Source organism: Acomys russatus, chromosome 2, assembly GCF_903995435.1.
Source record: "Acomys russatus chromosome 2, mAcoRus1.1, whole genome shotgun sequence".
Lineage (NCBI taxonomy): Eukaryota > Metazoa > Chordata > Mammalia > Rodentia > Muridae > Acomys > Acomys russatus.
In genome coordinates, this window is record NC_067138.1 from 54,633,113 (window position 1) to 54,649,638 (window position 16,526).

Consider the following 16,526-nt stretch of genomic DNA (forward strand, 5'->3'; position numbering starts at 1 on the left):
ATGAAAGATGATCACTGTAATGGAGAATGCAAATCAAGCTGTTAACATTTCCACCGCACTGGCTGTAATTAAAAGGTGAACTTACGTAAGGACAAGTGCTTGGAAACATGCATGGCTTGTGTGAAGGTAACGTGGCAGCCACTTTAAAAAACAGACTGTTCTTGAAAAGGCAGTGAGGGTGGGGCTGGTAAGATGGCTCCGCGGTTAAGGCTCTTGCTACCAAGGACCTGAGTTTGATCCCTGACCCATGTAGTGCAAGGATAAAGCCAGTCCAGAGAGTTGTCCTTCCATACAGCCACAAGTATGAGCAATGTAATTAAAAATAACAAAGGTGACATTGCGCTGGGCGGTGCACACCTTTAATCCCAGCACTTGGGAGGCAGATCACTGTGATCTTTGTAGATCCGGGCTGGCCTTGAACTCAGAGATCCTCCTGCCTCTGCCTCCCAGGGGCTAGGATTAAAGGTGTCCACCACCACTTCCAGATGAGTTCATGATAACCAGATCCTAGATTCGCCATTTCTACTAACTGATGCAGCTCTCAGCTTTGAAGGTAAGGTTTACAGCCCAAGGGAGATGACTGGGATGGTTTTGGCTGGAGGCAGGAGAGCGTTGCGTCTTTTTCAATAAACAGTTCACAACACGACACAGAGTATGTGTGGATTTCACTGTGCCACCTTCAAACTGTAAGAGTATGGTATGTTGTGACCCTTATATCTCAAGCCATTTAAAAAAAAAAAAAAAAGGAATGGCAGTGTACTGACTAAAGGGACATACTCTAGAAAAGTGGGTCTCAAATTGTGGATCATGACTCTTTTGGGGCCAAATGACTCTTTCACAGGGGTCTCATATCAGATACCCTGCATATCAGATATTTACGATTCAAAACTAGCAAAATTATAGCTATGAAGCAGCAATGAAATAACTTTGTGGTTGGGGTCACCACCACAACACGAGAAACTAACTGCATTAGGAAGATTGAAAACTTACAACTTCCTTGAAAAACCTGCTTTGCCCTTCAAAGTTGTGAGGTGACCTACTTCAGGCATGTCCTGGTTTGATTAAGACCACGGGGCATCTGGAGCTTTGGAGATAAATGAGAACATCAGAACCCCAAAAAGAGGAGGGCAGAGTGGGCAGTTGACTCCTGTGCCTGACACCCACATGCAACACTGAGCCATCATGGAGATTCTTGCACACTGCATCCTCCTGCAAAAATTGGAAAAAGAAACACATCACAAAGACAACATCAATACACCTGAGATGAAAATTACACACAATTTAGTGAAGGTGAAAGCTTGTTGATGATTGTGAAATTATCCTGCAAGCAGAGGTCCATGTCCCACCAACAGAACAGAGAACACAAGCCAGGAACATGACTCAGTATCCTGTACTGGATGCCTAAAAAACGGTGCAAAATGTGCTTGACCTAGGTTTCCAGAGCACGGCACCACGACCTTAGGGTCTCGTGCATAGCTCTGTGTGATAGTGGCCTAATAGAGAATGCTTTTGGTTTTGGTGTTTCAAGACAGGGTTTCTCTGTAGTTGTGGCTGTCCTAAAGTAGACCAGGCTGTCCTCAAACCCAGAGATCCACCTGCCTCTGGTCTGGAATGTTGGGATTAAAGGTGTGCACCACCACACCCATCCCAAGATGTTTTGTGTGTGTCCTGTCACCTACACCCCCACCCCCGAGACAGGGTTTCTCTGTGTAACCTTGGCTGTCGGGGCTCACTTTGTAGACCAGGCTGGCCTCGAACTCAGAGCGATCCACCTGCCTCCTGAGTGCTGGGATTAAAGGTGTGTGCCACCATGCCCAGCTTCCAAGGTGTTTTTATAAACCAATTTTGTTTGGTTTTTTCAAATATACAGCCTATGCAACCAATTGTGAACAATTTGGGGTTTTATTTTGTTTTTGAAACAGATTTTCCTGTCCTAATTCTCCATCCTCCAGCTTCTAAATGTCAGGATTTTAGATGTGAGCCACCCATGCTTTCTATGAACAGTCTTGAAGACTTCAAATATCTGCCTAGGTGGTCTTGCTGGCATGCAAATTCATATATAGTCTAAAATCTTCAAACTAGACAACACTCTATAGATGTGAAAGATTGATGGTCTAACAGTGGTGTACAGAGAATTCTTTGTTTTTGTATTTTTAAGACAGTATTTGTCTGTGTAGCCTTGGCTGTTCTGGACTCCCTTTGTAGACCAGGCTGGCCTCAACTCAGAGATCCACCTGCCTCTGCCTCTTGAGTGCGGGATTTAAGGTGTGTGCCACCACACCTGGTCCAGAGAATTATTCAAAAGCACGGCTGTCAGAGTCTCAAGGCAAGCTGGGATTTCATTTTGGGGTTTTGGTTTGTTAGCTTACTGTGTAGCTCTGGCTGGCCTTGAACTCAGAACCTCCTGCGTTTGCCAAGTGCCACAATTAAAGATGTGCAGCACCACACTCTGCCTAGTAATTTGTAAGGCAGGTAAAACAACAAACTGTTCAAAGGGAAAGGCTGGTGCAACACCCTGCTCTCCCCTCATTTCTAAGGGACAGTTCTGTTTTCCTCACTCTGGGTATTTTGCCTTGCTCTGGCCTATAGGCCAAGTCTTGTTTGGACTTTTTTTGTTTTTTGAGACAGGTTTCTCTCTGTAGCTTTGGCTGTCCTGAAACTCACTCTATAGACTAGGTCGGCCTTGAACTCACAGAGATCCACCTGTCTCTGCCTCCCTGAGTGCTGGGATTAAAGAGAGTATGTGACCACTTCCTAGTTGTTGTTCTTTAATGATTTTTATGTTCATATTTCACCTGAACGTATGAGTGAGGGTGACATCCCTTGGAACTGGAGTTACAGTTGTGAGTTGTCAGTGGGTGCTCAGAATTGACCCTGGGTCATGAGGAAGTCCTTTTATTAATGTTTTCCTTGGGTACGGGACCACAGTCAAGGTGATAGCCAGATGGCACTGCTGGGGAAGTTTTATTCATCATGAAGCCATTTTATCTGGATTCACGGTTGTACAACCTGAATGTCTTCTGGAAAGTGTTCTGTTTGAATGTCAAACTTGTTCCTAGAGTTTAAGATCTTTGAATAATTGACTTTATGCATGTGAACTAACAACAGTCCTGTTGTAAAGGCAAACCTTAATCCCAGCATTCAGGAGGCAGAAGCAGACAGACCTGAGTTCTAGGCCAGCCAGATCTGCATAATTGAACCCTGTCTTGAAAAAGAGAGGGGCCGGAGAGATGGCTCAGAGGATAAGAGCACTGGCTGCTCTTCCAAAGGTCCTGAGTTCAATTCCCAGCAACCACACGGTGGCTCATAACCATCTGTAATGAGATTTGGTGCCCTCTTCTGGCCTGCAGGAGTTATATACAGGTAGAACACTGTATATGTAATAAATAAATAAAATTTAAAAGAAAGAAAAAGAGAGATTAACAAATGGAAGAAGATTTTACACCTTGCAACAGGTAAGTGACAACAACCAGTTTAGAACAGTTTGCCCTGTATGGTTTCCCCCCTTAAAAAGTGTCACCTAGTTGCACATCTCACACTCCTAGCTCAGCATTGTGTGGGCGTGCCTGAAGAGTATGTTGGTGGCAACGGAGGAAAGTGGAAGCTTGAATGTTACTGTAAACAGCAGCAGTACGCATGGGAGACACAGACCAGAGCGGCCAAGGAAAAGGCATCACAAACAGAAGCAGCCTGCGTCTGCCTTGGAAAAGGAAAGGATTCTACAGAATCAGACCCAAAGAGACAGAAAAGCAAAAACAAAAAACAAACAAACAAAAAACCTGACTGTTACGCTAACAAATCAGATAGCACAGGAATTTAAGAATTTCACATTGAATTTAGATGTTAAGGGGCTGGAAAGATGGCTCAACAGCTAAGAGCATACTACTCTTGAAGGACCAGAGTTCAGGTCCCAGCACCCAGATGGGGCAGCTCACAATTGCCTGTTACTCCATCCCCAGGAGATCCTAGCAGATGCCTGTACACACGCACATAATGAAAATAAGCCTCTGATTATTTACCATTTGTGATTACTAAAAAAAAAAAAAAAAAAAAAATCACTATTGTTTTTTAAGGTGCTATCCTGTCTTTCACCTTGTGGGTTTAATATGCTTACATTAACATTAAAGGATTTCCCACAGACACACAGATTGCACCCACTTTGTGTTGATGCAAGACACCTGATGTTGACTTTAACATTTTCTGTAAAGTGGCTGGGTGCAGGTCCTCTTTCAGGAATTTTTGTTTGTTTTTGGTCTTTCGAGACAGAGTTTCTTGGCTGTCGTGAACTCACTTTGTAGACCAGGATGACCTTGAACTCACAGAGATCCACCTGCCACTGCCTCCAGAGTGCTGGGACTACAGACGTGTGCCGCCATCACCACCACCAGCCTGCTTACTTTCAGGAATTCTTGAGAGCAGTCCGCAGAACAAATGACTTATAAAGATTAGAATACTGACAGAACTAAAACAATGTTTAATGCTTACAGGAAACACAAGTTCAAGGTTATTTTAAAAATATATATATAAACATGAACAGCCTGTATTTTGAACTCCTCAACTCAAAAGCGATGCTAGGACTAACACATCCATCTCATCGCAGACATTTAATGTACAGTATGAGGGATGTGCTGACAATTACTTCACTGTCTTAATGTGTTTTTCCACAGCTGTTGACATTTTTAGGCCTCGGTTTGAAACAGGACCTGCATGAAAGTATACGGTATAAACAGTTGTTTGTAAAGGTACGGCTGGTTTATTTGCTTGTTTTTGCACATAGCACAAAGGGAAGATACACACCAGCTCTGCGGTGCTTCACAATGCGACAAACCCAACACTGGTGTTACAGACAGAACATGATTGGCCATGGGGCTCACTCCTTTAATCCCAGAACTCAGGAGGCCGAGACAGGAAGATCATGAGTTCAAAACCAGTCTAGGGTACAGAGTAAACCCTTCCGAAACAGCAAAACCACCACCACTTAGGAAGTCAACCCTTTGGGTAAGGGGTTGGCTGGCCTTATTCAATAGCCTAGTCTTTATGCTTTAATGACTTGACAAAAATATCCGTTCACAGTGATAAGCTGCCTGCTTCTGATAGGAGGTATATCATCAAAGTACTGCCACTGAGGGACTCTGTGGTCTAGACTTGATGTTCAGTGACAGTTGATCTCTGCATGTCTCACCAAGGATAGCTTGAGGTAATACGTGTTCTGATAGTGAGACTGACCCCTGCTTGGAGCATAACTTGCTGAACTTAGAGTTTTCATCTCTTACTTAGTATCAGGCAGTTTCCAATTTGGTGTATACTGAGGAAAGATCATACAGGAGTGAGTGACATTCTGTTGCAGGTAGTGTCACAGCAGGGCTCAGGCAAGTGAGCTGAAGACAGGAGGACTCCAGCGAAGGAGACGGGGAAAGGGCTGCACCTCCCAAGATGCTGAGGATAGAGACAGGTCAGTCATGGAGTAACGACTCCCTGGATTCTGTACTTACAGCTTTTACAGGAATACCTATATCCGTGGAGTGTCTCTGTAAGAAAAAGCAAGGGCCTGCTTGACAGAGGGATAAATGCATACCACTGTGGGAAGATCGTCACTTCTCTTTGGCTCAATGAACAGCATTTTAGTCACGATCCATGGACAGTGCTTGTTAGGGTCTTAGGCTTAGAGAAAACAGAAGTTTCTATGCATATGTGGATCACGTGGAGACGGATATAATCCATGTTCCAAAGGGTTAGAAGACAAAGCCAAGGTCGTGGCCAGGATGTCTTCGCCACCTCAGTCTGGCACATTTCACTCAGTGAACAAGTAAAGCTTGATCTTCTTCAGGGAGAGAAGCCGATTCACAATGGAACATTTGTGGAATCGCCTTAGTTCTTTCCAAAATATAGAACAAAAGCCTTGAGTTCAGAAAGGTAGTCTACAGTAACTGGCTGGCGTTGGTGGGTGAATGTCTTCCTGGTAATCTCAGTTATTTTGGCTAAGCACACGGTGGCTGATCGATGGTTTAAACCTTCCTCATTTCACAAACATTTTCACTGAGCAATTACTCTTTCTTTACATGACCTTTAAATGTACTTTAAGACACACTGGACACTGAGATCATTAAAGTTTATCTCCTCCTCTCAAAATTTGAAAGGTTGTTACCCAGTTAGAAGAGGAGCCTTTTGAGAGTGACAGGGAGAAAGGGGCTCCCCTCATCAGTCCTGGCTCTGCTAGAAGACCCATCGAGGCACAGCAGGTGTGTTGACATGGGCAGGAATGACTCCTGGAGTTCTGACATGTGTCACATCACTGACCCATAGCCTTAGGCGCACACCGTCTCTTCTTGGTGCAGCTTACTTTTTAAGGACATCTTCCTGGGAGTCAGTGTAACCAGCACATCCTTGTAACTTCAGGGCACAGGAAGTATGTGCCCACAACAGATCAGTGACTTCTAAAGGCAAGTCCATCTTAGGCATGATAACCAAACTCCTGGGACACAGTTATGTTGCTGTTACCAAGCCAGAAAGAAACCCTGTTGGGTTCCCCTCAGGGTCGGGTCCTACTTCTGCGCCTTTGTCCGCAGCTTGGTGAGCTCCTCTTCCAGACTTCTGATGTGCTCCTTCAGGATGGCCTCATCTTGCTGGGCTTTCTGACTGGCCTGGCTGCGTGCTTCCTCGATTTTCCGTTCATACCATTTTTCCATCTGTGTGGAAACGGCCTCAAAAAAATACTGGGTTAGCTCCAGGGCTTGCGAGGCATCTCGAGCATCGCTGCCTGCTGCTGACGGCTGCTGCCCACAGGGGCTGCTGGCTGTGGGCTGTTGGCCTCGATGCTTGGCCTGCCCACTTCTCCCAGACTTTTTGGTTTGAGTGCCTCTGTTGACGAAGGACCCAGGCTGCTGCTCACACCTGGGAGCCCCATTCAAGGGGCAGGAGGCTGCCTGGGCCTTGGCCTTCCTGATCCGGGAGCCTGTACATTCGGACGGAAGCAGCTCCTGCTGTTGTCTGTCGGCAGCAGTGGCACCGGGTCCCTTGTCCTTGGGTCTCACGACCTGAGAGGAGCTGTCGGAAGCTGCTGCTGGCCCTGTAGCTATCACCGGTGGATCTACAGTTATTTTCAAAGGAAAAACAAATGTCAGAGTACATCCACACTCAGCCACAGGACAGGGGGTCTCATTCCCCTTAGAGCCTAACCAGGCACCACCCACCCATTGACTGCTCTACCTTTCTGGGTGCCACTCACCCGCCTGTTTCCCTGCTCTTACTTTCCCCTTTTTCTCCTAGCTACTCATTTTAGTTCATCAGGGCTTTTTGGGATTCTGTGGTAGCCACAGGAATAACATACAGGATAGATTTCTGGCTTTTCCTTTACCCTTCTTACCTGTCATAGAAGTCTCTGGGTTCTGTTTCTAATGCCTAAGAATGACAAGCTTACAAAATGTCTCAACACAGAAAGCATGTTATGAGAAAGAGTTCTCTTCATCTCTGGGACATAAGCCTGTGTACTAATTTGGTTTTCGGACCTTTGAGATAGGGCCTCACTGGTCTTGAACTCAGAGATCCACCTGCTTTTGCCTCCTAAATGCTGAAGTCAAAGGCATGTGCTATCACACCCCATGGGAAACATTTTTTTAAGGAGTGATTTAAGGGTTACAGCAGGAGCTGAGAGGAAGGTAAGCCGTACTCCCCATCCACCTCAACACATGCTCCATTCACCACGATCAGTTCCATAGCTAGTCCTAGCATGAAAAGTTGGCTCAAGGCTCAAGATGTTTCTCAACGTGTTGGCATAAAAATAAAGCCATGTAGACAGACAGGGCTATATTAAGCACCTATCAAAGTTCTCTAGTAGGGGACTGGAGACATAGCTCAGAGGTTAAGAACACTGACTGTTTTTCCAAAGGTCCTGAGTTCAATTCCCAGTGACCACATGGTGGTTCATAACCATCTATAATGAGATCTGGTGCCCTCTTCTGGAGTGTAGCCACAAATGTAGGCAGAATAGTGTATACATAATAAATAAGGGGCTGGAGAGATGGCTCAGAGGTTCAGAGCACTGGCTGTTCCTGCCTTCAGGTTTCTGCCTTGAATTCATGCCCTGACTTCCCTCATTGATGGAGTGTGACCTGGGATGTTTAAGCCAAATAAACCCTTTCCTCCCCAAGCTGCTTTTGGTCCTGGCATTTAATTACATCAGGACACCCGTCAATCCCCCTGACTTTATCCCTCACTCTCATGTGTCGGCACACCCATGCTTCCTAACATTTGAGCCTCACTGTGTCTGCTGCAGCCCTGGAGTATGGACAGCATTCAGCTCAGGAAGGATGAGGAGGGGTCTCTGTCAGGCAGAAGCTTCCAGTGTGTGCGTTACCTGAAGAGGAGTCACAAGGAGATGATGCATTCTTAGCTCTAAAGGCCCGAGACTCTCCAGAAAGCCTCAGCTCCAGGTTCTGGATCTTCAGCATACACCAGGCTTTTAATTCCTCCACCAAAGACATCTAAAACAACACATAACACACAGAAGATTGAGCTTGAAAAGGCTTATGAGTTAAGCATCAAGAATGAAGTTGGGAGCCGGGCGTGGTGGTGCACGCCTTTAATCCCAGCACTCAAGAGGCAGAGGCAGGTGGATCGCTGTGAGTTCGAGGCCAGCCTGGTCTACAAAGGGAGTCCAGGACAGCCTAGGCTACACAGAGAGACCATCTCGAAAAACTGAAAACATAAAAAAAAAAAAAAAAAAAGAATGAAGTTGGGGCAAGGGCCTGGAGAGATTGGTTAGCAGTTAGGAGGAGACTGCTCTTTCAGAGGACCTGAATTCTTGTTCCAGTACTCCTATGTCAACTCACCACCAGTTTATAGTCTGTAATTCCAGTCCCAGGGGATCCAAGGGCACCAGGCACATATGCAGACAAAATACCCATAAATATAAATAAATAATCTTTTTTTCTTTTTTTTTTATTTTTAATTTTATTAATTTATTCATATTACATCTCGATTGTTAGCCCTTCCCCTTTTTCCTCCCATTCTTCCCTCCCTCCCACTTCCCTCCTTCTCCCCTCCCCTATGTCTGTGATTGAGGGAGACCTCCTCATAAATAAATAATCTTTTGAAACAATTTCTTTTTATTTTTTAAAATAAGGATTTATTTATTTACCATATATACACAGTGTTTTGCCTGCATGTACACCAGAAGAGGGAACCACTATAGATGGTTATGAGCCACCATGTGGTTGCTGGGAATTGAACTCAGGACCTCTAGAAGAGCAGACAGTGTTCTTAAACCTCTGAGCCATCTCTCCAGCCCGAAACAATTTTATTTAAAGGATTTATTTTATGGGCTGGTAGGATGGCTCAGTAGGTGAAAATGCTTACTGCCAAGTCTAAAGACCTCAGTTCAATCCTCACAACCCAGGCTGGGCGTAGTGGCACACGCCTTTATTCCTGGCACTCGGGAGACAGAGGCAGGTAGATCGCTGTGAGTTCCAGGGCAGCCTGGTCTACAAAGTGAGTCTAGGACAGCCAAGGCTACACAGAGAAACCCTGTCTGGAAACACCCCACCCCCCAAAAAAAGAACAAGAAAAAGAAAACAAACAATCCCCACAATCCCCATAGTAGGAGAGAACTGACTCCCCCACATTGTCCTGAGCTCCACATATGTGCCTTGGCATGCACATCCTCTCCCCGTGCCCCATAAAAATCTGTCTTTGTGAGCATGTATGCATGTAGCCCTGGAGGTCAGAGGTACCCTGGCAGTGCCCTAGAGCTGGAGTTACAGGGAGCTGTGCAACCCAGTGTGGATGCTGGGTCCTCTGAAGAGCAGGGCACACTCGTACCCACTAAGCCGTCTCTAGTCCCCAAGAATAAACTTTTAAGTTATGACACTTGAGGTTGCAACTGGCACATATAAAGGTTAGGGATTACTCACCCTCCCACGGCCAAACCTACCACCAAACCAAGGCTGTGAGTCACCTAGAACTCGAATGCCTAAACACCCTGCAAATCTTTCACACCAGGTGTTTCGGTTGCCCTCACAAATCACTAGTGCTCGTCCCATTTCTGTGGACCTGGAGAAGCAGTAGACCCCTGAAAGGGAAACTGATGAACGGCCAACACAGGGAACAGACTTTGACAACAATGGCCTTTCCAGCATACCGTCCGGCAGGCTCGGCCACAGGCTCACAGAGGACCACACGGTCCTTGCTACTGACTTTGCTGGGGCTCTAAAGCCAACAGGCTATGGAATGCAAATGGTCTTCGCACTCCCAGCCTTCTGGTTTGCATTCTAGACCTGGGCCGGCGCAGTCCAAGTGTGGGGAGCCAGCAGCGAAGGACTGCCAGGCACTGGCTCTGACCTGACGTCTCTCTCCCTCCTGCCTCTCCGCAGCTGTATGCTGCTGCAGGCGGTGCAGGCATTCCGTTCTCTCTGCTGACAGTCGCTCCACCATCAGTTTATCCAAAACACACATCTAGGGATGAAGGAGACAGATGCATACTGAAATGATCTACCCATGACAAGAGTCCACAAAGCAGGCAACAGACCTCAACGGCTCCCTGCGCCCTACCTAGCTTCACAGTATCAAGTGCCAGCTTTTCAGAATTCCTGCCCATATTTCTTCTAAGGCCACTGTTGTCCCCTTTCCCCCCCTCATCGTAAGTCCTTAAAAGTGCTTAACAGAATATAAGTTCACCAAAAATATACAACAGAAGCAAAAGCAGATCATGTAGGCAAGGATTCTGAGGGTCCTTAGAAGCCGGGCAGTGGTAGTGCACGCCTTTAATCCCAGCACTCGGGAGGCAGGGGCAAAGGGATCTCTGTGAGTTCGAGGCCACCCTGGTCTACAAAGTGAGTCCAGGATAGCTAGGGCTATTACACAGAGAAATCCTGTCTCAAAACAAAATAAAAACCAAAACAAACAAAAAACAAAACAAAAAGAATGTAAGTGCCAAAGCTCTCAATAGGAAGGACTATGTTAAAACCCCAGTGAGCATGTTTCTTAGCACTTCATTAAAGGCAGTCACGGCATGCCCAGGGAAGGGAAGAGAAGCTATTACAAAGCCCGCTTAAGGGAACAAGTACTGCCACCAATGAATCAAAGACCTTCCCGGGGCCTTCTATCACTTTCTGTATGGCCCTGACGCCTGTGCTAGACCAGGCTCATTGATCTGACAAGGTCCAAAAGAGAACAGAGCTAGTGTTGGAAGGAGCCAGGCACAAAGGCTTCCTAGTAAGCTATCCTGTGTAGTGATACACTTGGAATTCCACAGGGCGGCTGTACCAGTGCCTGAGAAGGTGTGTGAGCCTCCTCCTCGGGGCCTCTTGGGTTCCCATGTTTGTCTGTGAACTGCTTACTCTCCCTAGTTCTCAGGAGGCCTTCTCCTTTTCTGTTACAGAGACACCCACACCCAAAGCAGCCAGCTGTGCAGGGCTTCTTTCAAACTGACAGCATCCGGAGCTGGAGAGATGGCTCAGTGGTTAAGAGCACTGGCTACTCTTCCAGAGAACCCTGGTTCAGTTCCCAGCACCCACATGGCAGCTCACAATTGGGTCTGAAACTCCATTTCCAGAGAATCTGACACCCTCACACAGACATACATGCAGGCAAAACACCAATGTATATAAAATAAAATCCTAATTTAAAGAAAGAAAAAAAAGTGACAGTGCTGGCCCAGGCACCTGATTTACACTGACCGGGTTCATGTCTTGCCTTTACCACCGGGAAAGAGGCCCGACCTTGCCCACCAATCAGCCACCCTCTCCACACAAAGAGGCCACAAGGATCCAGCTTTCGCCTGGCACAGCCCTTTGGGGCTACAGACTGGCTAACACATCACGACCTGAAGAGTTTTCAAATACTCTTTCCACAAAATGCAAGAGGCAAGGAAATCTGAAAAGTGCTCAGCCTTTGTGGGCGTGGCGGTGCACCCTTTATCCCTGCATGATGGAGGCAGAGGCAGGTAGTTCTCTGCGAGTTCTAGGCCAACCAGGGCTACAAAGTGAGACATTGTCTGAGAGAGGGGAGAGGGAGAGAGAGAGAGACAGAGAGAGAGAGAGAGAGAGAGAGAGAGAGAGAGAGAGAGAGAGAGAAAAGAAGAAGAGAGGAGAGAGGAGGGGAGAGGAGAGGGGAGAGAGAAGTTCAAGTTCAGCTTCACCATAAACAAGGAAACAAAACTTAAACAGTAAAATGTTCCTCATTTAATATGAACATCAAAAAATAAGATATTAAGTGAAAGTAAAATTTTGAGACAGAAACTCACATACTGGTGAAAATATAAACTGATACAACCTTCCCATGGGGCGATCTGCCCGCGTTTGTCAAGAGCCTCGAATGTTAGCACTGGCCCAGATTATCCTAATGCTAAGCCCAAGTCTGAGAATGGGCCAGCCAGCTAGATGACTCAGTAGGTAAAGACACTTGCCACCAAGTCTGAGAACCTGAGTTCAGTCCCTGGGACTCACATAACTCCACTAGCTGCCCTCTGACCTTTACCAACACACCACACACATATTAAATTAAATGTGAAAACATTTTCGGTCTGAGATGTAGTTAAAAAAAAAAAGTCCTATATATAAACTTTCATCTTAACATTAATCAAAAGAGTAGGAGAAAAAGTCTAATAATAAGCGCTTAGGTTAATCATGTCATATTAACAGACAATATTACGCAGCTGAAGACCTGGGAAAGTGCTCGTGATGAATAAAATTAAGTAGAAAGGCATACAAATATCATTCTCCCCCATGGGTGCTGGCAACATAGCACGAGGGGCTTGGCCATGACAGATCTCCAGAGAAACCAGGAATGTTAAGCACAGGACTGTGTTTCCGATGGGAAAAATGTAAAAACAAACAAACAAAAACCAAAAACCTGTTTTTCTATCCAGAAAGCTGAGAATTGGGTTCCATTAACAGCCTAGTGATCTACATTATCTATTGGGCCAGGATTTACCAAGCTCCTACAACCAGGACTGGAGGTGGCCAATGGCCCAAATGACCTCCACGCTCTCCGTGTGACTGAGACCAGGGAGACCGTAAGCCAGCACAGGTAGCCTGTCTCTAGAATCCACCTTCTTGGAAGAAATGACATGTACCTTGAGTTGAGTCTTGATGTAATTGTGTGTCCTTATGCACTGGACAATGTATTACACCAGGAAATATTTTTTTCCCTCACCAAATTATACTGGGCTTAAATATGTTGGGACTAAACCGCCTGATATCAGACTCATGAGAAGTTTTGGTCCAGGTTCATGAAGTCGATCTGAACTGAGTTTCCACTCTCAGCTCTCCGTGGTTCACTTCTCTGCCTGGCACCTGCAGAGACCCCCTCACACAGGCACGGGGTCGCCCTGAGAAGCACACTGAAGGATGGAAAAGAAAGCTGCTGGAACACAGTGGGGTCCTAGAGCTTGTCACGGTGGTTCTGAGTGACCAGAGAAACCTTTCAAGGGTGAGGAAGCAGTGCTGGGGGACAGTGCTAAGAACCACATTTCTTTCACGGGGAGGATTTTTCTGAAACATACTATTCCATATGGTTCCTGAAAGCGGATCTTAATGAAACATCCTACTCACTGCACATTTCTTATTGATGACAAGGAGAATATACCTTCACGGCAGAAGAAAACATGTGCCCAGCTTAGCATCAGTAACCCCGAGGCGGCCGGAGCTCACGCTACTAACCATGGCGTATGCTCACAGAAGTATTTATTGGAGCCTAAGTAACTGCTGAACTGCTGTTGACAGACATTAGCGACAGCACTTGGAGGTCTTGCTAGTCACAGGCTTGTGGGCCTCTCTCAGAATTCCAGTCATGGGGTTAAATTCAACTCCGTGGATCAGCATAGGCCTAAGAATTCACTTCCCCAGCTTCCACTGCTGTCACCTAGGGACCACACTGTCTCATATCTTTCTGGGATTAAAGGCGTGGCCACCACGCCCGGCTCTAACTTTCTTTATAGGCCTCAGGTTGGCACACACTAGGCCAAGACTCTCATGCTGAGCCACACCGTGAGCCCTAACATCTATAACTCACTTTCCACCTTCACACTTGTCCCCAAGAGGCCAAGCCATGTGCTTACTTGGTGCTGGGCCTTACTCTCCATCTGTCCGAGCTTGGCGTTCACTTTATCCTGCACCGATCCCAGCTCAGCTTTGATCTCCTCCACAGTAGCCTCCAGCTGATTCTCCAGCTTGTTGATTAGGGGTTCACAGCGGCAGCCCTTTATTGGTGCCTAGGAAGGAATGAAAAAGGAATCCGGGGCTGGAAAGAGGGCTTGCTGTGCAAGCATGAGGGCCCGAGTTCAGATCCTAGCACTCATGTGAGAATCCTGGGATGGCCAGCTGTGCATCTGGAATCCCAGAGCTGTGGGGAGCAGAGACAGGAGGCTGGCTCACTGGAACCTGCTGGCCTTTAGGTTCAGGGAAAGACCCTGTCTCAGAGGAATATGGTGGGAAGTGACAGAGCAGTACCCAGAACCCTCTTTTGGCTTCTCCAAGTGTGTACACAGGAGTATGCACTCAGACACATGCACACAAATATACCACACTCACAAATGTTCTCTCTCTCTCCTTTACACACACACACACACACACACACAGAGAGAGAGAGAGAGAGAGAGAGAGAGAGAGAGAGAGAGAGACCGACAGACAGACAAGCAGACACACACACACATGAGATAGAGAGAGAGAGAGACAGAGACAGAGAGACAGAGACATACAAACACAGTGAGAGACATGGGAGGGGGGTTTAGAAATTTGCCCTTCTTTATTCAACAACGGCTAATTTAACAATCATCGTGAGCAACCACTGTGCTGGGCAGGACACCAGTGGGAGGCAGAAGATTTAAGAGGCCAGACTTATCACCACGCTGGCTTTGGAATGTTCCACGGCTTGAGCTTTGGGTCCAAGGCACTAAGAATCAGAGGGTGAGACACAGTACCTATCTTAAAGAGGTTGAATCCACTCACTCTGGGGCCCCAAGACAGAAGGCCCCTAAGGATGGTACGGAATGATACGGGCAGTCACTTTCTTCTGGGGCCTATACGGCAGGGTGCCCCTGCGCTGTTTGGATTGGGAGCCTTGTGGTTCACACCTTGCCAAGTCAAGACCTGAGTGGCCATCGACCACCAGGCGCACGTAGGCTTCACCAGCCCGCAGCCCTTGCAGGGCTCTAGCCTGTTGCATCTGTGCAGTACCTGCATCACTTTTCCATCCTCGCCCCTGTACAGTGTGTATAGCTGGTACGCCCTGAACCCATGGGGCGGAGGTGGGGACCAACATCGATGTCTGCTCTTCTTTTTGGGGTGGTGATGACTGTGCAGATTCCTTTGGTGTCCAGGCTGTTGGTCTGCTGCTGGGGTGGGGTCAGAGAGTGCTGACACCTGCGAAAAGGAAGGGCCACCACCCCTAAGTCCCTACAACACCTACCGAACTGACAACCTGCCAGTGTTTCCCATCTCTCATGCAATGCTACATAGTATAACCCTGTCTCAAGAAGAAAACATAAGGAACCCCACCTTGCTTCTGGGCTCAGAGCAGCACACCCAGACATACGTGAGCAGCACCATCTCCTGCATTAAAGCCAGGAGATTCTGTGCCCACACCCAACTAGCCAGACAGAGGAATGGTGTCCTAGCTGGGCAAGCCAGCCCCCTCCCTTTCTACTTGCTCCTGACCTCTGGCCTTGACTTCCTCCTCTTGTCATCCCTTCTGGGCTCCTGGGAAGCCGGTGGGCAGTCTCTTCCAGCTTCCTCTTTTTGAGGAACAGCTTTTTCACTGCTGGGGGTGTCTCCTGCAGAGACACTTCCCTACAAAGAGAAAAAGCCCCCAAATTATTCCACTTGAGCCTTTGGCCTCTCACCTCAGCTGGGTACACTTGTGCTTGCAAGACTCCATCCAATAGTGGACTCACGGGGACATTAGCCAATGGCAGAAGTCCTCTGCATAGCGGGCGGGCTCAGCAGCAGCTCCTGTCTGGCTAGCTGGGTTTTTTGCTGGAGATGAAGCATGTTCTTGGGTGCATTCTTAGGTGCATGGATGAAAGGGTGTGTGGCACCATGCCCATCTTATATGCCCAGAAAAGGTCTCTCTATCGCGGTCCCTGCCAAGAACTCTCAAAGAGCTGGGCACACATCTTTAATCTCAGCAGAGGCAGCTGGATCTCCGTGAGTTCAAGGCCAGCTTAGTCTACCTATCGAGTTCTGGACCAGACAGGGTTACACAGTGAGACTTTGTCTCCCCTGCCCAAAAAAAAAAAAAAAAAAAAATTACAAGGGATGCTATATTGCTCACTGCACAATGGCGCCTGCTGAGGGATGAGTGGAGCAAAGGGGACTCCTACCCAAGATCACATGCCATGTTCTATGCACTCCCGGTGTGCCTGGTGCCAGCCTTTTCTGATGTGCACACAGGAGCCATAGAGTAGCTGTGGTGCACTCTCTATTTAGAAACCACAGAAGCAGCCTGCCCTGCTGGGTCTGAGAATCACCTAGAAAGCCTGTTCCAACAGGCCAAGGTGTCCACCCAGAGCTCCTGATCCAACAGGCCCAAGC

General features: G+C 47.2%; 1 protein-coding gene across 1 annotated transcript in view; it reads right to left on the reverse strand.

The window, feature by feature from the left end:
- Nucleotides 1–6,514: 6,514 nt before the first annotated feature.
- Ankrd6 (ankyrin repeat domain 6) overlaps nucleotides 6,515–16,526 on the reverse strand; it is a 59,795-nt gene continuing 49,783 nt past the window's right edge. Inside the window, exons 11-16 of the mRNA XM_051161233.1 lie at nucleotides 15,651–15,782; nucleotides 15,171–15,356; nucleotides 14,054–14,206; nucleotides 10,336–10,449; nucleotides 8,354–8,480; nucleotides 6,515–7,087 (exon numbers count right to left, since the gene is read on the reverse strand). Coding sequence (XP_051017190.1) covers nucleotides 6,543–7,087; nucleotides 8,354–8,480; nucleotides 10,336–10,449; nucleotides 14,054–14,206; nucleotides 15,171–15,356; nucleotides 15,651–15,782 — 1,257 coding nt within the window. The 3' untranslated portion in view covers nucleotides 6,515–6,542. The remainder of the gene's footprint in view (nucleotides 7,088–8,353; nucleotides 8,481–10,335; nucleotides 10,450–14,053; nucleotides 14,207–15,170; nucleotides 15,357–15,650; nucleotides 15,783–16,526) is intronic.